General features: G+C 64.9%; 3 protein-coding genes across 3 annotated transcripts; all 3 read left to right on the top strand.

Moving 5' to 3' along the window:
• Window positions 1–1,068: 1,068 nt before the first annotated feature.
• LMJF_06_0630 (hypothetical protein) lies at window positions 1,069–6,396 on the top strand (the record flags this gene model as incomplete). The annotated part of the gene is made up of 1 exon (XM_001680781.1): window positions 1,069–6,396. The coding sequence occupies one exon, from the start codon at window positions 1,069–1,071 to the stop codon at window positions 6,394–6,396; it is 5,328 nt and encodes a 1,775-aa protein (XP_001680833.1).
• Window positions 6,397–8,523: 2,127 nt separating this feature from the next.
• On the top strand, window positions 8,524–17,952 carry LMJF_06_0640 (putative protein kinase; the record flags this gene model as incomplete). Its single annotated transcript, XM_001680782.1, has 1 exon — window positions 8,524–17,952. One exon carries the CDS (start codon window positions 8,524–8,526, stop codon window positions 17,950–17,952), a length of 9,429 nt encoding a protein of 3,142 aa, XP_001680834.1.
• A 1,260-nt stretch (window positions 17,953–19,212) lies between these two features.
• Window positions 19,213–22,221, top strand: LMJF_06_0650 (putative lanosterol synthase; the record flags this gene model as incomplete). The annotated part of the gene is made up of 1 exon (XM_001680783.1): window positions 19,213–22,221. One exon carries the CDS (start codon window positions 19,213–19,215, stop codon window positions 22,219–22,221), a length of 3,009 nt encoding a protein of 1,002 aa, XP_001680835.1.
• Between the last annotated feature and the right edge of the window lie 849 nt (window positions 22,222–23,070).

A 23,070-nucleotide genomic window follows, 5' to 3' on the forward strand; every position in this document is an offset into this window, starting at 1 on the left:
CTTTCTTATCGTTCCTCCTCCCTCTCTTAAGCTTACGAGCCCGACTTCACTGAGACGACGATCACCACCACCGCTGCTGCGCGCGCGCGTGCGTGTGCGTGTGTGTATGCATCGGAGCTTCTCTTCTGCGGTTATGTTTCTGTACTGTTTTCTCTCGCACTCCTCTTCGGGTTCGTGACTGAGTGTCGCTGGACGCCCTTGTCCGATTACTCTCCATCGCGATTTCTCTCTCTCTCTCTCTCTCACTCTCACTGAGGGCTCTGTGCGCGCGTGTGCGTGCTCTGTGTCGTCTTGTCTCTCCCCTCTCCCTCCTTTCCAGTTCCCCCGGCATCGTTGGCAGTGTGTTTCACGTCGACCACGCCATCAGCCAACTCCCGTCCCGCTGCACGCCTCTCTTCCTCTTTTCCATACCGTTGAGCACACTTAACAACAACGTACGAACGCATGCCGCGACTTCATCGACAGCAGGCGCGTGGCGTGCGTGCTTCGTGCACCGCCGCGCCTCTTGCGCATCCGTCTCGGGCTCTCGGCAATGCCGGCGGCGCAGAAGTCAGCCGTCGCCGTGTTGCAGTGCCACCCGAACATGCTCCTTCGAATGGCTCTTTATCGTTGTTGCGGTCGTCATCGCAGTCGCTGCCGCCTCAGTCACTGTCGGCGGCGCCGGTAGGGCGGGCGCAGGTATCTTGCAGACACCAAGGGAGACGCCGCGGGCATCAATGGACACTGATCTGTGTCTCGTTCGCTCTCGTGGTGCTTGTCGCCCTAATACAGATGCTCGCGGGACCGGCAAGTACAAGCACCAGCCACGTCGGCGGCAAGGCTATCATCTCTAGCGGTCTTCGCGGCCGCGTGGGAACCGCCACGGCTGTGAGGGCGCACTGGTTATGTGCGCACGATAAATACACAGCACCCGCGCCGCCACAATGTAAGGAGTTTGCACCAAATATCTCCAGTGCGGGCGACGCGCTGTGGAAGGCAGCTGATGCAGAAGGGCATCTCGCCGCATGCCCTCCGCGAGGCGATGGCGACAACGTGAGCGGCACCGACGCCGACGGGGCGGTGGAGCACATGGAGGAGGTGGTCTGCGGCGGATCAGAGGCACAGGGGGACCGTGGGCGCGGCCGTTACGAGGACGCTCGGCAAATGGACGGTTACATGCCCACCTTTGATGGCTCGTGGACCCGCCTGCACTCGTCTTCGTCATCGTGGTGGCTTTCACACAGCAGATCCTCCACTGGCTGCAACGCTGCGCCGCCCTCCGCGACGCGACGAGGCGTGTCAGGTACTCCCGGCGCCACTGCGTCCGCCGCATCGGCTGCCGTGAACCCCGAAGTCGCACCGCAGAACGAGGTTACCCTCAACCTCGCGCGTAACGCGCAGACCCGGTGGCGGGAGCACCGCTTGAGCTACCCGACGCTCCGTGAAATCGTACACCAGCTTGCGCAGGCGTGCAAGGAGGAGCAGTGGATGAAGCACGCATGCTTGTCCGCCATGAGGGCCGCTGCGGCCGCGCGGTATGGCGGAAGGACCAGTGATAACGGCATCAGCAGCTACCGCTGCTGTGGAGGTGATGGAGATGCACACGATGTTGCTAACAGGACCCATAACGATGCGTCACCGAAAGCAGCACCGGCGGCAGCCACGTGTGCCGCTCTCCCAACCCTTCGCACCTCTCTGGACTGGGTGCGGCACCTGCTCTACGTGCCCATGTACCCCATCGAAGAAGCGATCGAGCACCTCGAGCACAAGCAGGACGACGACATCCTCTTGGCTCTCTTCTACTCCCCCGACTTGTTCAGCGCGTACAACTACGTGCAGTGGATTGGCCTGATGGTGACGACGACCTGCTCGCTGCTGCGGGCTGGCGTGCTGGACCCGATCACGCACATCCGCGGCGACGACGACGTCGACGGCGTCTTCCCCAGCCGGTTTCCGCCGAGTAATTCTACGGGAGCCATGAGGAATAGCGGCAACCGCCGCCAGCCTCCTCTCTTCTGCCGTGATCTTGCGCTACCATCGTTGGAGGGCATGCTTAGCCCGGGGGACACCACGCACATGCGCGACAACAAAGTTCGTGTCGCCATCATCGATGGCTATTATCCTCTGTGGAACGTCACGCGCACGGTGCGGCGGCACATGGGCCGCGACACGTTCCACGTGCACGAGCGGTACTGGGGCTTCGGGTCAAACGACGGCGACGACAGCGACCACTATGCCGAGGCAGAGGCGACCGAGGCAGCGGAGACGGTGGAGGCGCCAACAGCGAGCGGCGTCGGAAGCCTTGGCGTGCCCCTCGATGTAGAGGGGCATGAGGAGCTGCAGGCACATGCGAGCGCGGCGGCGTTCACTGGCTCATCTGCATCAACCTACTCGTCGACATCCGACTCAACATCGACCGCGCCAGACCCCGCGGGTGACTGGGGACTGACATCTGCGCAGTACCGCAGTGCCCTTCTCCATCTGCTCGCCCGCGAAGGTGGCCGGTCGGACGACATTTGTGACGCACTGAGGTCGATGTCGTCGCCAGCTCAACGTGGTGACGCTACTAGCATGGCGGAGACCGCCGAGGACGAGATTCACGACGCGCGTGCGCAGTGCGACCAAGGCTGCGGTGACAGTCGGCGGGACTGGAGAGAGCAGCAGCGAAACACGCACCGGCCGCACGCCCGTGAAGATGCGACAGTGCAGACCGCGACGGTGGCAGAAGCGAAGGCAGGCAGTTCAGAGGTAAAAGAGCACACGGAGGCGGCGCGCAAGACGTCCATCACCGCCGCAACCGCCGACACCTCCTCCACAGCTGCTCCGTTTTTGTCGCTTCACCCTTTCATGCGTGCAGAGGAGGCACGCTTCTGCCCGAGCGAGGGCATCCACTTGCTCGCTCGCCACATCATCGACGAAAGCGAAACGTTTCTGCTCAACCGCCCCAGCGTCCTCTTGGACGCGCTGCAGAATTCGCTTCACCGCGTGCGGCATCGGAGGCAGCTTCTGGTAGAGCGGATCGTCAGCTGGAGCCAGAGAATGACGTGCCGGCTGCACGTTAACGTGTCCGCGCAGCGCATTGACGCGTTGTTCTCAGACCACCTGGGCGATGCGCGCTATCAGGCGATGCCGCACGCGAGTGGGGTTACTGCATCCGCCGCAGGAGGTGGCGACACCGAAGAGGAGTTGGAGGACGAGGAGGCGATGGGCGACGACGTCGTCATCGATGCTGGACTAGTGCAGAGTGGCTTGAGTGCCAGGACGAGCTACTTCTATCACCAGCGCCTGTGCAGCTCTCACATGTCGGCAGCGCTCGACTCTGCATCGGCGCTGCAGTGCGGAAAGAAGAAACGCCGGTATCGTCGGAATGGGCCTTCCGCCCCCATGTCCCTCTTAACTGAAGCAACGGCTACGCTGTCGACCCCGAAGCTGCAGCCTCAGCAGCACACCGCACCGGCCTCGCCGCCACCTTCTGTTCTGTCGTTCACGCACGACAGTGCCGACGAGTCATGCGAGTCGCTTGATGTGCGTGTCGCGGACGCTTCTGTCGCAGCCACCCTGACGACTTTGGCGACGGCAACTGCAATGGCCTCAGGGGCGCAGGGCGACGGCGGCGACAGCAGCGGCGCAGACAATGTCAGCGACGACGCAGAGGGCGAGGACGAGGTGCTTGAGGATGAGGCGTCTGGCTTAGACGACGATGCGGATGACGAGTACGGCGCACATGAGCTGAGCGCGCAGGACATCGACGGCATGCGGGAGCTCGAGTCGGAGGAGAAGGTGTTTGTTGTACGCCGAGCGGATGAAGGAGCTGCTGGCAGGCCCACGGCGGAGGCATTATCGATGTACCCCGACAACGGAGCTTCCGTTCAGGGGGCTGGATCAGCATGCGGTGGTGGCGACGCGAGTGGGAGCGCAACCGGCACGCAGGGTCTTTCCGGCACGAGCACCGCGAGGTCTTCCGCCACCTGTGGGTGGTGTCTGCTCGGCACGGCGGCGCATCGCCACTACCTGCTGCGGCAAAGCCCCCCGGTGCTGCTCTTTCCACGCAAGCAGGGCAGCCGCCCGTACCTCTTTCCGCAGACGCTACTGCGCCTCGCGCACCTGAGATTCCCAAAGCTGCGAGGGCCGCCGCCGCCGCACGAGCACGCGCGTCCTATGCGGTCGCGGTGGGGCTGCATGCCTGTCGCCAGTTCGTCCACCACAGAGGGGGTTGCGGGAGAACCGTCGATGCCTTGTGGCGGCGCCGCTGCCAATGGTGGCGGGGGTGGCGACAGCGAAGACGTTCGTAGGGGGCCCAACGGTGCATGGGCGGTGGCAGAAGGCGAAGGGCAGCCGCAAGGCAGCTCGACACGCTCGGGCCCGCGTCCCCACAACGGAGGTGACGGCAGCAGCGTGGGTGCCGGCGCAGCGTCGTCGTCGGCGTCAGAGGCAGCCTCGCCGACACTACTGCCGACGCCGGCGACGTACCGCGTGATCAGCGTGCTTGACAACCCGTTCAGTCGCATCGGGGTGGAGCATCTGCACTACGACTTTCTGCTCAGCGGTCCGTCCTCGCCGATGTCGACCGTGCAGCTGCTCGTGGAGGAGTCGAGGCAAGCTTCGGCCCCAGGCGAGCTGGAGGCCTGTACGCATTGCGAGTCTGTCTACCGCCTGCAACGACGGCAGTGGATGGAGGCGCGCGCGAAGGCTGCTGAGGTGACTGCCGCGGCTAGCAGCGATGGGAAGGTCGACAGCGATGACGGTGCCGGGGGTGCTGGTAGCGCAGACACAGATAGCGCAACGGAGGCAGTGTCGCGGCAGCTCAGCAGCGAAATGACTGAGTTCTTCTCGCATCGACGCCCAACGCACGCGACCGGCGCGTCAGGCGACCACGGCGAACCCCGCAACACCACCGACAGCCACCGATTGCATGACCGACTTCACCGCAGTCGCCAGCACCGCCTCAACAGTAGTGTCTGGACCCGTGCCGAGGCGGCCGAGACCTTCTTTAATCACGACGCCTCCTTCCGCCCTGACCCCGACCGCTTCACCGAGAGCGCCCCGCTGACGCTAGAGTTCTTCCTGCGCACGCCAATGCACATCATCGAGGAAGCGATCATCGCGCCACTGCGGCAGCAGGTAAAGACACTGCACCAGCGCTTGCTGGACGCGATTGTGGAGGAGGCGCTCCGCTACGGACGCTGTGAAATCAGCGGCCAGCGCTACATGCAGCTGCTGGCCGACGGCAGCAATGCTGTGTGCGCCAACGGCACGCGCCAGCCGGCGCTGGCGAAGAGGGTGACGACGCCCGTGGCTGAGTGCTCGGTGGAGGGGGCCTTGGATGCGGTCACGGAGAGGAGCACCTCGGGCGGGGTGCTGGATGATGATGAGACGCCTGCCATCCCATATGGGTGCACGGACGACGGCAAGCTGCTCCTGCATTCGCTTCGCCACAGCGCCGCGTTGTCCGTATGGCGCCTTACAGCGGACCTTCAGCAGCAGCTCTTGCAGGCCCTTCGCGCCAGCCGCGCCAGGACCTCGGCATCCGCGTCGCACCCTCCCTCGAACGACGACGAGATGCGCGAGCCCATCCCACTCCCCCGTGATCTCACCTCTGTTGTGGAGCTGCTGCACCAGCCGCACGATGTGCTCCACAGTAGTCCACCCCAGTTCCGGTCTTCGTCATCGTCATCCTGTTTTTCGGAGCTCTCAGTGTTGCGGACCACTGATGCCGCAGACCCGGCCACGGCACCAACAAGTGGCGCCGGCAGCACGAATGCGGGCGAGGAAGACGGCGACGGCGACGACGACGCGGGCACGCCGTTCTTCCTTGCCCATCTTTTCGGGTGGGAGCACGACGCTATGGGCCTCGACATGTCCCACGGCGGGTCGGCGGCGAGGCATCAGACGTTCCTCCAGCGTCGGCAACTGCAGGAGCGCCTGTCCATGCTGCAGGTGGCGGTGCGCGCGCTTCTGAAGCGGTCGAGCCCGTGGTCGATGGACTCGTTCTTCCAGCTGATCTCGGTCGAGCCAGGGGCGGCGCTGCTCGTGGAGACGTCGCCGCGGCCACCCGAGCCCGCCGCCACCACGACACCGGGCGACGGCTCTGAACCGTCTCCGTCACCATCAAAGCCACCAGATTGCCTGGGGCAGTACAACGCCAGCTACCTCGCGGTCGCGTACCTCTTCTTCAACGGCACCGCCGAGGCGTACTTCCGCACCCACTCCCTCAACCAGCGTCGCATGCACTTGCTGCACCGGCTCGACGAGGCGGTGCGGCTCTCACTGAGGGCGCGCTTGATCCTATTAACGGCGACAGAGGAGGACTACCGGGCGCGCCACGTCGAGACCGCGATTCAAGACGCGGCCCGACGCCACTGCATCTTTCGGCGTACTCGCTCCTCTCACGAGGAGAAGCAGTCCTTCCCGTCTTAGCAAAGCGGCGGGGTGTCGACGCGGGTGGTGGCGGTGTGCTGGCGAGCATCGCGTCGTCGTTGGTGATCATCACCGGGCCGGGCGACGGCGGTGGCAGTGATGTGGGCGGAGTGCAGCGCTACCACCTCGACAGCACCGCCTTGATCTATGCTTCCACTGGGACCCCGATCGACGGCAACAGTCCGAACTACGATCGTCTTATCGGGCACTGCGTGCGTCGTCTGGCGAGGGTGGACGAGGAGCCGGAGAGAGGTGACGTTTCTTGGAGCCTCCCCGACAGCGGCGCGAAGGCTGCCACCGCCGGTGACGGAAAGATGGCGGATGACGACGACACCGAGTCGCATAGGCCGGAGGTACCACCGCCGTCTGCGGTGATCACGGACACAGACGCCACCGAGCGAAGCTTATTCGAGGAAGAGATACTCACCTGAGAGCGCCAACATCGGCGGCAGCGACGACGACAATGATGGGTGACGTATGGCAGGCGGAAGCCAAAGGTGGCTCGGCCGACGCGCACCATTTCGTGGACGACAGCAGCGACATTGAAGCAAGGGTCTGCGACGACGTCGGCTTGCCGAGCACTACCGTCATGTCCTGAAGCTGAAGCAACGGCTTATTCATCAGCGGCTGCGGTGGGTGGCTTCCCTTTGGGCTGACCAGCAGCGTCGATGGGCGCCGGCGCACGCAGAGCAAACCCACTCGCAGTGCGGCTGCGAGGCGGCGCAGCGGCAGCGGTGCTGCATGTGTGTGTGTGTGATATATATATATATATATAGTTCGGATGCGAGTGTCGCTCATGCGCCGTTTATATTCTCTCTCGCCTCTATTCTCTTCGGTGCCTGTGTCGCCATCCTATCGTGAGATGCATACAGTACAAGAAAAAGAAGCTCATCAGGAGCTGCAGCCGCAACGGCGTCAATGATGCCAACGCGCACTGATGGGATGATGGCTAAACGCGGGAGTGATGATGGCTATGAGCATCACTTGACCAGGGGGAGGGGGATAGCGTATGTGCCAACGTCCCGTGCATCACTTCGGCTTTGCCTCTCTGTCTCTCCTCATTGTCGCTGTGCATGTGTGTGCGCACTCGCGGGCGTGTCCGCTCAGGGGGTCTCGCCCGCCTCTCCTCTCCACACCTCTCATCACCTTCTCTTCTGTTCTTCGGTCGCTGTCCCTCTCGCTCCCAAACGGACTCAACACGGCACCATTCACCGCTGCTCTGTCCTTCTCACCACGCCCGGCCCCATCCGGCACTTTGCCGGCTCGCTTCGCCCTTCCCGCCCTGCGTTGCCGCACACGCCCCCCAACCCTTCCACCTCCCCCCCCCCACACACACACGTGCATGCTGTGTCCTCAGCATTCTTCGCAAATCGCCTTCCATTTCCTCCACCACCACTGTGTGCACACCGCACTCACAGGAATCGAGCGTGGGCAGCATTGCTCACTGCACATTGGCGCGTGTCGCTTGCTCCCTCCCTTTCTCTCCGCGCGCGCTGTGATTGACTTACACGCGTCTCCTCGCCACAACCCCTCCTCTTCGGCACTTCCAACTGACACCACTACACTCAGGCGGGCAGCCTTGTTTCCTCCGTCGCTCCCTCTCTCATCGTGCGTGTGTGCACGCGTGTCTTGTGTTCAAACCCCACACCTGTTGTAGCCACCGCGACGGCTGACATCGCTCTTGCTGCCCCGCGTTTTCTCCTTTTTCTTCTGTCGTACCCGCGCCTGTCCGTCTCTTTCCTGCTCTCCTCAGCACCCCCCACCCCCAACAGAAGGCAGAGAGGGGCGAGGGAGGGAGGGAGGGAGAGAGAGAGAGAGAGGAGGGGTCGCCTCATCATCATCATCCATAGCAGACGCCGTCTTGCACGTGCGCCCCTGAATGTGATAGCGGCTTGTGTTTTCTCTCTTCTCTGTTCGTTGGTGCTCGCCTTTTGTTTTTTTTGTTGCTCGTTTTCCGTGCGCGCCATACCCCGTTGGCTGCTGCTGCTGCTGCTGCATCTTCCTCTGTTAGATTTGCAGGCACCTCTTCCCCCCCCCTCTTCCCCCCTCCCTCCTTCCAGCCCCGCTTGTGCTGGCGCCTGCATGTTCTCCTGTGCGCCTGTCAGTGCTTCGTTGTCTTAGCGGAGAATGCAGCCGCCTCAGCTCAAACCTGCGCTAGCGGGTACCGCCGATGTGACCCCGCCGGCTGCCTTTGCGGGGCCCAGCATGACCTACGATGTGAGCAGCGGCAAGTGCGAAAACTTAGACTCGAATCCGTGCTCATGCGAGGAGAGGGACGAGGGCGCCGGCACTTACTCGGCGGACTACCGCGTCCACCAACAGCGCCCTGGCGACATGCACGACGCGACGCGGCGACGATCTTCATCGGTAGGGCAGCTCTCCGTTGTGCAGGTGCTGACATCGGCTGCCCCGCTCTCCTCTCCTCCCCAGCCTATGGCCGCGCGAACGCGTAGCAGCCGCTTGCCGCATGTCGACAGCACCTCTGCGGATCGCTCTGCGTCTGTATCACTGCCGCCAGCCTATCCAGATCGATTCAGCACCCATGCTGTGGGCGACTGCCCAGCGCATCATGGCACTGGCTCCTCATGGTGGTGCTGCGGCAACACCTGTGCGAAGTGCACAGGTGAAGCGAATGGAAAGGTGCCGCCAGAGGGTGACGGCTGTAGCGAGCGCTTCTCGCCGCATCGCGTCGGCTCAGCATTGCTGAGCTCCACAGCGGAGACTGCACCTGGATACATGCTGACACTGATCGGTGTTGTAACAGGGGTGCTGCTGTTCCTGCCATGGTCATCGAATCCGGTGCACATTGCACTGATGGTGCTGTCGTCAGTGGTAGGGTGCGTGTGTGGCCTGCTCTACTGGATTTCGGAACGGCGGTGGTACCGGCGGTGGCGGCGTGGCTTCTACGACGCAAGCGGCGCAGCAGCGGCTTCCTGCAGCGCCGGCAGTGCCTATGGCTGGCACGTCGAGTCTGCCGCTGGCAGCGCTGCCCCGCGGTATCACGACCACGACGCCGATGATGAGGTGAGAAGCGTTGATATGTGCTGCTGCGCTGGCTGCATGGGCCACCTTATTGATCGCCAGCACTTCTGCGTTGTGCTGCCGACGGTTCAGCTGCTGCTGCTTGGCATCTTTGTGCTGGTGTCACCCCAGGTGATGGCAACGTGGACGGCCCCGATGGCGTCAAGGACTGGCCGCGGCGGCGGTGCCATCCTCGCCGACGGTGGAGCAGGACATGAGGCTCGCTACGGGGCCACGCTTTATCCTGTCGAGGCGGTATGGAAGACTTGCCTGCTGCACGCGTGGATTGGCATGAGGTTTTCACTGCCGCTCCTCTGGAGCTTGCTGGTGGGCCTCGTGCACATGGCGGTGCTGCTGGCGCAGTGCCAACACGCCGGCCCTGGCACGCTGCTCACGCTGGTGGTGTGGATGAGCGTGCCGCTGCTCTGCTTCGCTTTTGCGATGTGCATCACCAAGCCCCGACCGGCAATCGTGGAGGAACAGCAGCAGCACCGACTGCTGCGAGGCCTCGCCTCTGGTGGGGGAGCTGCTGGCTACTCAGCCAGCTACGGCGCTGGTGTGGGTGTGCCGCTGCCGCCTTTTGTGAACACCACCATCGGCCGGGGCCGTGACGCGCTCGAGGCCACGTGCACTTCCGTGTCGTACTCCAGTCCTCCGACGGTGACACCAGCTGCTCCTGCCCCAGCCACGCAGTACAGTGCCCACCCATCTCGCCGGGCGGTCCTCCCTCCGCCACCGGTCGCGGCGTACTCGCCTGCTTCATACGCACAGATGCTCTCCGCTGAAGGCATCGTCGGCAGTTACCTTGCCAGGCTGAAGGTGGGCGAGTTCGGGAGTCTTGTACGCGGCGGCGGCGGCGGAGTGGGCATGGCAGCTGCCCGGTACCCCCACGCCAACTACGGTGGCCTTGGCACGGCAGTGTTCAGCCGTTACGAGTCCGGACAGCGACTCATTGCGCCGCAGCGGCCCTTGCGCCCACGCTACAATGCCGCCGCACGATCGCCGGCGCCGTGTGTGCAGCAGGGCGCGCTGCTGTCGGCGCCAGAATTTCTCGACAGTGCGGGTGTGCCGCCGCGCGACGACCTCATCGGCCTCGCGACCCCACGTGGCACGACCCTGCCTCCGCAGCACGGGCAAGCACGCAACCCGTCTGCACCCTTGTACTCTCCCAGTTCTCCTCGGGCAGTGCGCGAGGCGCGCTACGAGCCTGCCCATCGCCCCATCAGCACCACGGTTGAGGTGACGTATCCCACGACATCAGCAGCAGCGATGCTCCCATCGTCTGGAGACGGCACCCATCCATCTCTGTCACCCCCGCAGGCGTCGCGCCAGCTCGCTCCGCCCTCGCGCTTGTCTATCGTCAGCAGCAGCACCCCTTCGACAATGTTTGCAAGCAATCTGGAGCCGGCGCCTCAACCGCGGCGGCAGCTGCGCAAGCACGTGCAGCAGGCGGCGGCTGGAGAGGTCGAGGAGGCCGGTGCGTTTCGTGACGACGCGGTCGACAGCGACGGCGCCGCGGCGGCGATAGTGCCAGCAGACTCGTCGCATCAGGAAACTCTGCAGCATCGGCGAACAGGATCGGCGGCCGCCGAGGGGCAGAGAACGTGGAGCGGGGTCGCCCCCACCGCCGCAGCCGCTAAGAGCATGTCTGCAGCTGCGCTCGCGGCGGATGAAGAGGGCTTCGCGAACGGCGTTGATGTTTCTAATTTTCCTGTCAACGGCCGCGGTGACGACGGAGAGGAGTGGGACGGCGAGCCACCCGTACCGGCTGGGGCCTCGCTGGAGGACGCGTGCGCGCCGTACCTTATCCTCGACGCTGCCCTAGTCATTGTGGACGTTGGCCCGTCCCTCTGTCAGCTTCTCGGCACCACCGTCGACGCTATCTTGTTCCGCCGGCTGCCGGACGTGCTCGCGTGGCTCGATGTTGTGGAGCGGGAGAAGGCGGTGATGCTGGTGAGCGCTGTCGCGCGGCCCCTGCGCACCGCAGCCGCCGCAGGGCGAGGCGAGAAGTGCGGCGCAGGTGCCCACCCTACCAGGGACGAGAAGGCGAAGAAGAAGAGCATGAAAGGGCGTCACAGCGGCGCCCAGGACGGCATGCAAGAGAATCATCACGACACGAACGAGAACCGCAACGCGCCATCGGGGGCGGCGAAGCAGCTCCCAAAACCGTCGGAGAAGGAGGTGCGCGACAACGTCGTCGAGGGGGCGCCTGTGCGGCGGATCACGCTGCGGGGACACTGCCCTTACTACGTAAAGGCTAGCGGCAGCACGAGGGAGAGCAGCGCCGGTCGATGCAGCCGACGGCCGCCGTTCGCTCTTTGCTTCGACGTCTGGGCGGAGCGTCTCGCCGCACCAGCACCCTGCGCTGCCGGCTCTTGGCGGAAGCACAGGTCCTCGGCGGTGGGTGGCGGCCAGCCGGTGCCGACACCCTTCGTGATCATCCTTCGGCGTCCTTTATTGCATGGCTTGTGCGATGCGCTGCCGCTGCCTGTTGCACTGGTGCACCCCCGAACGGGAGAGGTGCTGTGCTGGAATCGCTACGCCGCGCGGCTGACGGGGTGCACCGCTTATGACATGCTGGGGACGCCTGCGTACAGCAGTTTCGTGTACGAGGGATTGCCCGGTGCTGCCACGACGGCGGCAAGCCAGGGAGGCTTCTCAAGCACTGGCCGCCATCTCCTGCCGCCGCCGCCATCGCCGAGTGAGGAGTTCGCGTCCTCCGCGCATCGGCGACAGCGATCACCCAACACGGCTGCGCTGTCCGCGGCGGCAGCGGTCGGCACCGTGCCCGATGGCGAGGTCGCCTCGAATGGCTTTGCGCCTCCGCCTGTCAAGTCAACGTCGCCCACTACCGCGGTGCTGCTGCTCTCCTCACAACAGACAGCGTCGACAGCCTTCTCTCCCCTCCACAACGCTCGGCTGCAGCGGCAGCACGGCGGCGCCGGTAGCCCAACCTTCGTAGACCAGGCATCACCGCCGCCGCACGCGGCTGGCCTCTATGGTACTTTCACCGTTGCGGCCTCGCAGCAGCATCGCGACACTCCGCTTCCTGGCTTCTTTTACGTGCCCTGCACACGTGCTGCGGCTGCGTTGGCGGACGTGCCGCTCTCCGCTGCTGGCCACAGCGGGGAGCTTGCAACGACGAGCGCTAGTGGTGGTGGCGGCGCTCGACCAAGCAGCGCCTCGAGCACTAGCGGCGGGCCGCACCAGATCTCGTCTTTGCAGCTGCCTTGGTCGCTGGCCGGCCGTGTCGGTACTGCAGCAGCAGCTTCCGGGCACGCAGATCGACTGTCCTCGCAGCTGAGCACCGCCTCACAGTCTCCTCTTTCCTTCGGAGTCGATGGCGGTGGTGGCGGCAACAAGAACAGCACCAGCGGCGTAGCAGTGGGTGTGCGCTGTCCTCGCCCACCACCGCCACCGCCCCTCGCGGCAGGACTTGAGCGTGGGACCGACCCCTACGCCGAGGCCGGAGTCGCCACCGCCTTTGAGACAGACGGGGACAAGGAGGCGCAGGGAGACGGCGACGAGGATGTGATGGCGGCACCGTACTGCTCTTCACCTGTCATGGTGCATGGACTGCTGTTTCGCGCCACCTTGCGACCACTGCGCGGCGTTTTGTGCAGCGAGGAGGGTGGCGTAGTCGAGAACCAGCTCGGCGGGCCGCTGCGGACGAGCGCTAGCGCCGTGGAAGGCAAGCACACCGGCGGCTGTGGCGCGGAAGGAAACCCCTTCTTCAATCAGCCGCCGCGTGCGGCGGTGGAAGGAGAGGACGCAGAGGAAGGGCAAGCGCTCGCTCGGAAGAACACGCAGGCCTATGACGACGACAAGAGCGGCGACGACAACAGCGGTGAAGCATTGCTGTCAGAGCGGCAGCCGCATCACCGAGACCACCGTCTACACCGCACTGCCGCAGGTGCACGCATGCGGAGCAGCGAGTGTCAGAAAGACAGCGGCGCCGAAGACCAGTCGGTCATGGACGACGACGATGATGACGATACTCCCTTCGACGAGGACGACCTCCCGAAGGCGATGGCCGGGACGATGAGCGGCGGACCGACGCTCGCGGCGACGCTAGAGCAGCTCTTCGCGACCAAGGCGATGGCGTGCAACTTCGGGTTGGACAAGGAGTCCGCAGCAGGTCCACGTTGCAGTGCGGCATCGACCGTGACAACGACGGCGACCGCGGCCTCTGGAGCGCTGCTAAGCTCCGAGCTGCTGCCTCAGTACAGCCTCCGTGAGGCACTGAAGCAGCTTGCCGCAAGTGAGTCACCTCTCTTGCTCACATTTTCCGAGCCCCCCGTCTATGCCACCGCGTGTGCAAGTGCCGAGGCGTTGCTGCAGGAGCGACGGTTAAGCCACCGCCGCGTAAGCAGCGCTTCCCTGGACGAGCACGGCCACTCGGGCGTGCTCACGCACGCGAATGACAACGGCGTTGCTGCGGCGGCCAGCGGCGGTGGCTGCACCAGCGGGGTGCCGGAGAGTTACCTCGGCACCCCGCTGGTGCCTTTTCTTCGCCGGCAGCGCCCGCAGGTGCCGGCGTTGTGGGGTGACGGTTCAGCCAGCCTCAAGTTCGTGGCGGCCGTGAAGGAGGCGGTGGATTCGTACCGGGAAAGCATCGAGGAAGATTCGAGCGGCTACACGGACCTCCTCGGCCTTCTCTCACTCAGCGGTGGCAACGACGGTTGCTGCCCCAGCAGCGGCTATGCGGCGCGTAACTCGGCGTCCTCTCTGACGCCCACATCCTTCGGCGGTGCTCCGGATGCCGCCGTGACGACTGCCATCACCGCCGACGCGGTGCGGCAGCTGCGCCTCCTCAAGTCCCTCTCTGATCACCTGCTGCAGGCGACGGCCGCGTACAACCGCACGCGTCAGTCGATGAGTTTCGCCACGTACGGGCTCAGCGGCGGCGATGGCGGCGGCGGCGGTGTTGCCGCGCGCGTGTCCCCCTCCTCCTCCGCCTCCTCCCCCCCATCACTCTTACTGGGGCTCTTTGCAGCCCCTTCCGTGCCGGACGCCGACGCTGCACACGAACGCCACCTTCACGCGCGTCGCCCCCGCTCCGCCAAAACGCCGTCGCCGTACAAGGACCGCCCTGCCGGCGGGCCGCTGGGAGTCTCTGTGCACCAGTCCCCGTTCCAGCCACCGCCGCCGCCTCCACAGCTCGCTTTCACCGCCGAGGAACCGGGGGGCGCGCATCGGCGCCTACAAGGCGACGGCTCACACTGGCGTCAGCCGGGTGAGCCAGCAGCGAGTGCGAGCACGGGCGGCAGTGGGGCACATACGGGCATCTACCGTGACCCCAACAGCACGCCGTTCTCCGTTGCATCGGAGGATGTCACCGGTGTGGCCCCCAGCGCCGTCGGCGATAGCAGAAACTGGGCGCTGAAGGAACCACCGCCGCCGCCACATCGCGGCGCCACACGCCCCAGGGGCAGCGGTGGGAGGAGAGACATACAGGATGGCGGCGTGTCTCCCGTCAAATCGCGGCCACGCCATGCAGCGAAGTCGTCTACGGCAAGCGCGCCGCTGAAGGCGAGCAGGGGCAGGCATACTGGTGCCCGTCACGGCCGCCGAGGCGGCGCCGGCGCCTCTACCCCAGCCCCCAGCCCGCCACTCGTGCCATTGGACGCGGCGGTGGACGTAACGAAGGAGCTGCGCAGCTTTGGTTACATGGCGGAGATCAGCGGCAGCACGCCGCCTTCTGCCTCGCCTTGCGGTGGCGGAGGGTCGGGTCGCACCGCTGCCGCCGCCCCTGCCGCGATGTCTTCCTTGAACGCCAGCACATTAGTGGCGGCGGGGTCGGAACCGGCGATGTCTACCCCTCGCCCGCACGCCACGGGTACCGGCGCCTCTGCCCTCGATGTGGCAACGCCGCAGACGGAGTTGCACCCCTCTCCGCGGCGCTGCGACACCGTTGTGACCTCCGGCGAAGGCGAGGCGAGCGGTGGCGGTGGCGGAGCGGGCGAAGACGCTGCCGCTGCGGGAGGCGTTGCCAGCCGCTTGGCGACTTCGCCGCGTTACAGGGGCAGCCTCTTGCTGAGTCCATCCTTGGCCACAGCGGAGATGGGGGAGCTGGAGGCCAGCTACGGCACCGAGTCGCGCCACCAGCAGCCGCAGCATCGTAGCAGTCCCAACATCATTTCTGGTGCTGGCAGTGGCAGTGGCGCCACCGCAGCCATGCGAGATGCGTCGCCGCGGCGTTGCTCCAGCGCCGTGTACAGGCGGGAGAGCTCGCTCGACGTGCTGCCAAGCGCGCCGGTTGGCAGCGGCAGCTTCCGTGGCAACGGCGGACTCGTGCCATCGAGCAGCAGCGTGTCACTGTCGGCGGGTGCGGGCGCGGGAGGGCAGGGGACAGGCTCGCCGTCGCCGCATCCGGCCCGGACTGGCAGCGGTAGCCTCAACGCCAACGCTACTGCCACTGCGGCTGCCACCGCCGCGGTGCGGTCGACACCGCGGCGGCCCGGCGAGGGCGCCGTCTGGGCAGTTCTTGTTTCACGTGATGAGGCGACGATTCCGTCGTGCTGCATCAGCGTCAATCTCGGGGATGAATTTCGGCTCGGCCGCAGCAGCAAGTGCACGGCTGTCGTGTCGGACAGTTTTGTGAGCAGCACGCAGTTCTCCATTGTGCGAACCGTGTCAGCGTCGACAACGGCGCAGGACTTGTGTCCCGGCAGCGGCCGCAGCGAGCGAGGCTCGCGTCGAAGCAAGGCTTTCACGGTTACTCTGTACGACCGCAGCGCCAACGGCACGTACGTCAACGTGAAGAAGCTTGGCAAGGACAAGAGCTGTGTACTGCGCGATAAGGCTCTCATCACGTTCCGCCTCAGCACCTCGCAGTTCTTCTTGGGCTTCGTCTTTATGCTGACTGACGAGCGTGGCGTGCCGCTGGACGACCGCACTGGCATGGGGGGTGGCAGCGGGCTGCGCAGTTTGCTCGACGCACGGCTCTCACCGCAACCGCAGACAGGGCGGCGAACCAACGCCTCGTCGGCCGGCGGTGGCGGCAAGGAGAGCAGCAGTAGCCAGAACACGGTCATGGCCTCGCCCACCGCCCTCTCCACTAGCGCCGCCCGCCGCAACACCCCACGCGCGGTCTCCACCCCGGACAACTCGAGCTTCGCGAGCGGCACCCCGAACGGCTCGCGGCGCGCCGGCGGTGGGGCCCCGCGCAGCAGCCGCCACGCTCATCGCGAGACCATCGAGTGGAAGATTGGCGAGGAAATGCTCGGCAAGGGCGGCAACGCAGAGGTGTACCTTGGCATCAACCTGACCAACGGCCAGCTGATTGCGGTGAAGCGGGTGCGGCTGCCGACGTTTGCCCACGGCAGCGACGCCGAGCAGGACCCGGAGGCGAAGGCGATCCTGCAGCAGTACCGCTCTCTCCAGGAGGAGATCAGCGTCTTGTCCAAGGCGACGCACCCGAACATTGTGCAGTACTACGGCTCCTCGCAAAACAGTGCGTACTTCAACATTCTGCTGGAGTTCGTGCCAGGCGGATCGCTGCGGCACCTGCTCGACAACTTCGGCGCCCTGAGCCCTGGGGTCATCCTCTCCTACGTGCATCAGGCTCTCGAGGGGCTGGCGTATCTGCACCGGCACAACATCGTCCACAGCGACTTCAAGGCAGCGAACATCCTCATCACAGAGAAGGGCAAGGTGAAGCTGACTGACTTCGGCACCGCGCGGCTGCTGAACCGACCGCATGCCACCGCCGCCCGCGGAGGCGGTGGGGAGGCGCAAAGTGTGACCTCGCGCACTACCCCTGGGCAGCGCAAGGACGACGTTGTTTCTGCTGGCGCCGGAGGCACGTTGCACATCGCCGGCACCCTGCGCTGGATGGATCCGGCCCTCTTCCACAACCCCCACTCGAGCGGCGCCGCCGACGTCACGGCTGCCGTCGCGGCGAAGGACTCGTCCAACAAGCTCGGCGGCCCGACGAAGGCAGGCGATATTTGGTCCGTCGGCTGCACGATGATTGAAATGATGTCAGGGGAGGCGCCATGGTTCGAGTACGACTTTGAGAGCGAGGAGCAGATCGTGAACCTGCTCACCTACACAGCGGAGCCGCCGGAGATACCCGAGTGCCCGGAGTGTCCTGACTTGGTGACTATCGCGCAGACGTGTCTCAAGATGGACCCAGCGCAGCGCCCCACATGCGAGGAGCTCCTCCGCATTGTCGAGGAGGCGACGGCACGACTGCAGGCGCAATCGACGAGTCCGTCAGTGAGCCCGTCGCGCGAGGTGTCGCAGCTGCAGCCTGCAGCCCGGGGCTCTGTGTCAGGCACCGGTACGGGTGTGCGGTCCAACAGCACTCTGTTGTGTCCTCAAACGGAACCTGGCACGAGCCATGCATTCGCGTCACTCGCGGCCAACCCGGCGGCGGCCGCCTCCGGCCCAGGGACGGACGACCGCCGCCGGGCAGAGCGTGTCGGTCGCCCGAGCGACTCCACGCCGCTTTCATTGGCCGTTGGCGGCGACGGAGGCAGCCCCGCTCCGCTGTCTGCCCGCGACGCCGCCTCCTCCACGGCGCTCTAGCGCCCCTCGGGCGGGAGAGGCAGAAGAGTGGGGTTGGGATGGGTGATGATCGTTGTGTCTGTGTCCGTGTCTGTATCTCTCTCTCTCTGTGTGTGTGTGTGTGTAAGCTGTTCGCGGCTCGCAATCGACGTGTGCGAGCATGGCGGCTGCCGGTGGTGCTCCTTCCTCTACGTCTGTGTTGCCGCCATCGCCTCCCCCGCTTCTTTTCATCTATCAGTGCCTGTGTGCAGGCCTCTGCGTGCTTGTGCACATCCACGGAGCTTTGCCTACGTTGTACAACAAGACGAGCAAGCGAGTAGGGCGGAGGGAACGCGTGTGCAACCGGCTACCCCATGCACAGGCGGGGATGGCAGGGGGTGGCAGATGTATCGCAGGCAGCAAGTCTCATGCGCGCGGCAACGGAGCGTCTGCTGCGCTTGCTGTCATGATGTCTGCTGTGCAGGTGCTGCGAGAGTGACGGGGAGGGTGGGTGGTGGTGGTGGTGGTGGTAGGACGGGACAGAGACGGAGAGGAGGCGGGTACGAACTTGCTGTACGCAATACTATGTGTGCATGTGTGCGTTCGCGAGCACGGCTTTCGCTCGCTCTTGCTACCGTTAGCGGATAGATCCCCTCCGACGGAAGCCCTTTGCCATGCCCCTTCTCTCGCTTCCCTCATCCTGCTCTGCCACTGGCATGCCATCATCTTCAGCTGTCCACTAAGCGCACTCGCTCTCTCTTACACTACTCCTCTCTCCACACCTTCCACGCTTGCTGCACGACAACTCGTCGCTGCGCGCACATGCATGTGTGCGCCTATGCGTGCGCATCCGTCCTTTGCGCGCCACCTTGACGCCCACGCCTCCACACCAACCACACGCGCTGCAACACACACACGTCGGTGCAGCCGCAAGCAGCTTGCGTATTCGTCCGCTCATCACTTCTTCGTCTTGCTTCTTTTTTTTTTTACTGTTTCGGTGCTTCGCCTTGTGGCGTGCGCGTGTGCGCAGGTGCACGTCATCGTTGCTTGGGTGCGTCTCTGTTTCCCCTCGTCTGCACGGCCTCTCTCTATCTCGCTGTGCGTGCGTGCGTGTGTGTGTGTGTGTGTCGGCAGTGTAGGGGACCTTTCGGGGTAGGCATATGTATATATATATATATATATATATATAGGTATCTATATCTTGTTGCTCTTCACCGGCCGTGACCTTCTCTCGCTCGCCTTCGTCGTCCAGCCTGCCCACGTGACACACACACACACACACACAAGGTGAGCGAGGAAAGTATGCACACCAACAACGGACAGTCCTCCTCGTCGAGGGCCGCCGTGTCGGGTTCGCCGACCAAGCCACACGAGACACGCGTGAATGGCCTCACCACCAGTAGCTGCGACAAACAACGCAACCGACCGCGAGGCGCCGTCACGAGCGCCGCTGACTTCGTCCCGGACATCCTGCGCAGTTTCTACGCGTGCGTTGCGGCCATCGCCCAGCCCTATGCGGCGGAGCACACGTCCTTTGTCGAGTACCAGCGTACCCTGCCCGTGCGCACCGTCGTACCGGAGCCGCCGAACACGCTGCGCGACTACATCCGGCGTCAGCTGTGGCGCGTCGGCCGCACTTGTCTTCTCTTCTTCTTTTTTCTGTTCACGTGGCCAGTGTGGTTGACGCTGCATCTGCTCCTGAAGCTGCTTGACGTGCATCAGCGGCGGTTGCGGCTGCAGCATCACCGCGCTTGGGTGCACCCAAGCATGCCCCACGTCCGCGCCAATGTGCACAAGCCCTCGAAGGAGTTCCCGCTGGACTCGTGGCACCTGCGCTGTGAGGATGGGCGCCAGCGGTGGTACTTTGGCGAGCCGCTGCGCGAAGGGGAGGAGCACAACGAGCTCGCCATGGCGCAGCTGTGTGGCTTGCACACCGTCGGCGACTATCATGCGCTGCTTCGCCAGCGCGCCGCATCGGACTCGGGTGGTGGTGACGAAGCGCAAGACAGCAGAGGTAGTGAGCTCAACGGCACCGGCGTCATCAACAGTCGCGTGCCCTGGCTGCCCGACATCCTCCAGGAAAAATGCTTGAAGCGGTCCTTTGTGGAGCGTTACCACATCGGCCTCATCCCCGCCTCGCCCCCGCAGCCGCGCACGACGTCGGAGGCGGCCATGGACGACGGCATCCGCTTCCTGGTCCAGCTGCAGGACCCCTTCTCGGGCCACTGGCCGAACAACTACAGCGGCTGCATGTTCCTCGTGGCCGGCTTCGTCATCACCAAGTTCATCGTGGCGGGAGGTGAGACAAACCGCCTGTTCCCGCCGCTCCCCGACCACCACCACGTCCGGCTGGACTCCAGCGGCGCGAAACGACGCAGCAGTGGGGGCGACATCCCAGAGCGCGTCTTGGGTGTCCCCGCCTCCGAACATGCCGGCCAGGTGGGCTGCCGGTGCGGCGAGGCCACGCGTCAGGAGCTGATTCGGTACATCCGCAATCACCAGAACCTGGATGGCGGGTGGGGGCAACACACGGAGGGCCACAGCACGATGATGGGAACGGTGCTGAACTACGTCAGCATCCGTCTGCTGGGGGTGCCGGCGAGCGACCCGCAGGCGACGTGCGCACGCAACTGGATCCTGGCCCACGGCGGCGCCACCAAGACGCCGATGTGGGGCCGCGTGTGGCTGAGCATCCTCGGCGTGTACAGTTGGGACGGCGTGAACCCGATCCCGCCGGAGATGATTTTGATGCCGGACTGGATTCCATTCTCGCTGGGTAAGATGTGGTGCCACAGCCGCGTCATCGCCATGCCCTTTTCATACTTCTACGGCCTGCGCTGGTCGGCGCCGGCGTTCCCGACGACGCTGGCGCTGCGCAAGGAGCTCTACACAGAGCCGTACGACGCCATCCCGTGGCGCAGCTTCCGCGGTGTGGCGTGCGAGCTGGACGTGTACACGCCGACCTCACCGCTGCTACGCGTCGCCATGGGCCTGTTCGACTTCTACGAGCGGCACCCCATCCCATTCTTGCGGCGGTACGCGCTGGAGGAGAATTGGCGGCACATCGCCTACGACGACGAGAGCACGAGTTTTATATGTCTGGGCCCTGTGAATAAGTGGCTCAACATGCTCGTCACGTGGCTGCGCGAGGGCGAGCACAGTGCCCGCTTCCAGAAGCACTGCCATCGCGTGCAGGACTACTTCTACTTGGAGAACACCGGCTTGTCCATGAGCGGGTACAACGGCTCACAGCTGTGGGACACGTCCTTTGCCGTGCAAGCGATCTGCGCGTGCCGCCGCGAGATGATGTTCCCGGCGGAGATGGAGCTGGCGCACCACTACATCGATGTTGCCCAGGTGCAGATGGACCCGATGGCGGCCGCCGACTTCTACCGTCATCGCACGAAGGGGGCGTGGAACTTCTCTACCAGGGCGCAAGGGTGGCAGGTGTCGGACTGCACGGCGGAGGGGCTGCGGGTGCTGCTGCTCCTGCCGCAGTACGAGTTTCCAGTGCGGCGCATCTTTGACGGCGTGGACGAGGTGCTGTCGCTGCGCAATAGCGGCTTCGGCGGCGATGGCGGATGGGCGTCGTATGAGCCGTCACGCGGCCCGGCGTACTGCGAGCTGCTGGACTGTGCGGAGCTCTTCAAGGACGTCATGATCGACTACAGCTACGTCGAGTGCAGCAGCAGCTGCATCCACACGCTGTCACTTTTCCGCGAGCACTACCCGCACTATCGCCGCCGTGACGTGGACCGCGCCATCAGCGAGGGTATCGCGTACGTGCTGGGCCAGCAGCAGCCGGACGGTGGCTTCTACGGCAGCTGGGGCATCTGCTACACGTACGCGGCGTGGCTCGTCGCCGATGCGCTGCAGGCGTCGAAAGAGCTACCGGACATGGCCGTGCACCCGCACTGTGTGAAGCTCGTAGACTTCCTTCTCTCCCACCAAGGTGCCGACGGCGGCTGGAGCGAGGACGTCAGCGCATCAGCGCGGCAGACGTGGGTGGACAGCCCGGACGGAAGCCAAGTGGTGAACACGGCTTGGGCAGTCATGGCCATTATCTGCGCCGCGGGCAAGGCCGCGCACACGGAGCCGACGCGTCAGCGCAACATCCGCAGAGCCGTGGACCGTGGGGTGCAGCTCATCATGTCCCGCCAACTTGCGAGTGGTGATTGGCCGCAGGAGCGCATCAGCGGCGTCTTCAACGGCAACAACCCGATTCACTACCCCGGCTATAAAAACAGCATGACCGTGTGGGCGCTCGGCAAGTACAACAGCTGGAAGCGCGAGTATGTGGTGGCTGCGTAGCGGTGGACGCTGGCGGGTTGATGCGTATGTGTGTGCGTGTGCGTGTGTGCCGAGGCCGCGAGAAGGCCCGTTTCAGCGCAGGTAGAGTGGGACGTGAGACCAACAGACACACACACACACACACGCTTCTCAGTGCGTGCTGTCTCCGGGTCCGGTACAACCGCACTCTCTCTGCCTGGGGAGAAGCCGAAGCAGTCCCCCTTCTCTCCCCTCCTATGCCTGCCGAATGCCGAGCTCACCTCTGGTGGGTGACACAGGGTCAAGTGTCTGTGACGTAGGCGGAGGTCCGCGCGATGCATCGGTGCTGATGTCGGCGGCGAGGGCCTGGGTGGCGTTGCATCGGGGCGACCTGCGACCGTGTGCACACGCCTGCACACCGTCTGTGTGATGGGCGAAGCGTCAGCGTGGCTCGAACGCACGCCGCACGGCCCTCACACTGGCCACTGGTGGGGGCAGCCTGAGTGCCACGCCGAGGGGTGTGCACCAGGGGTGGCGACCGGCGCAATGGGGGAGCGGCTGTGAGGGCGACCTGCTCAGCGGGCATGTGGGCAGGGCTCGAGGCAGAGGCGGTGCTGAGACGACTGGGTCGGCGCATTGCTGTCGTGCGCGCGTGTCTCGGGCTGCTTGGCGCCAGGCGGATGGGGCACCTGAGGTGGTGTGCGGTGGGCGGAGCAGCACGGCGTGGCGTTGGACTTGTGTCGTGTGGCAAAGAAACGGAAGCGTGAAGCAAAGGAACTCTCTCCCCCTGATGGCGGGTTGGAGTGCATGTGGCGCGGTTCACCTGCATCATCGCCGCTTCATCGCTGTCCCGCCCCACACGTGCACCCATCAGCCAAGCACAACTGCCGC

This window comes from Leishmania major, chromosome 6 (genome assembly GCF_000002725.2).
Source record: "Leishmania major strain Friedlin complete genome, chromosome 6".
NCBI lineage: Eukaryota > Euglenozoa > Kinetoplastea > Trypanosomatida > Trypanosomatidae > Leishmania > Leishmania major.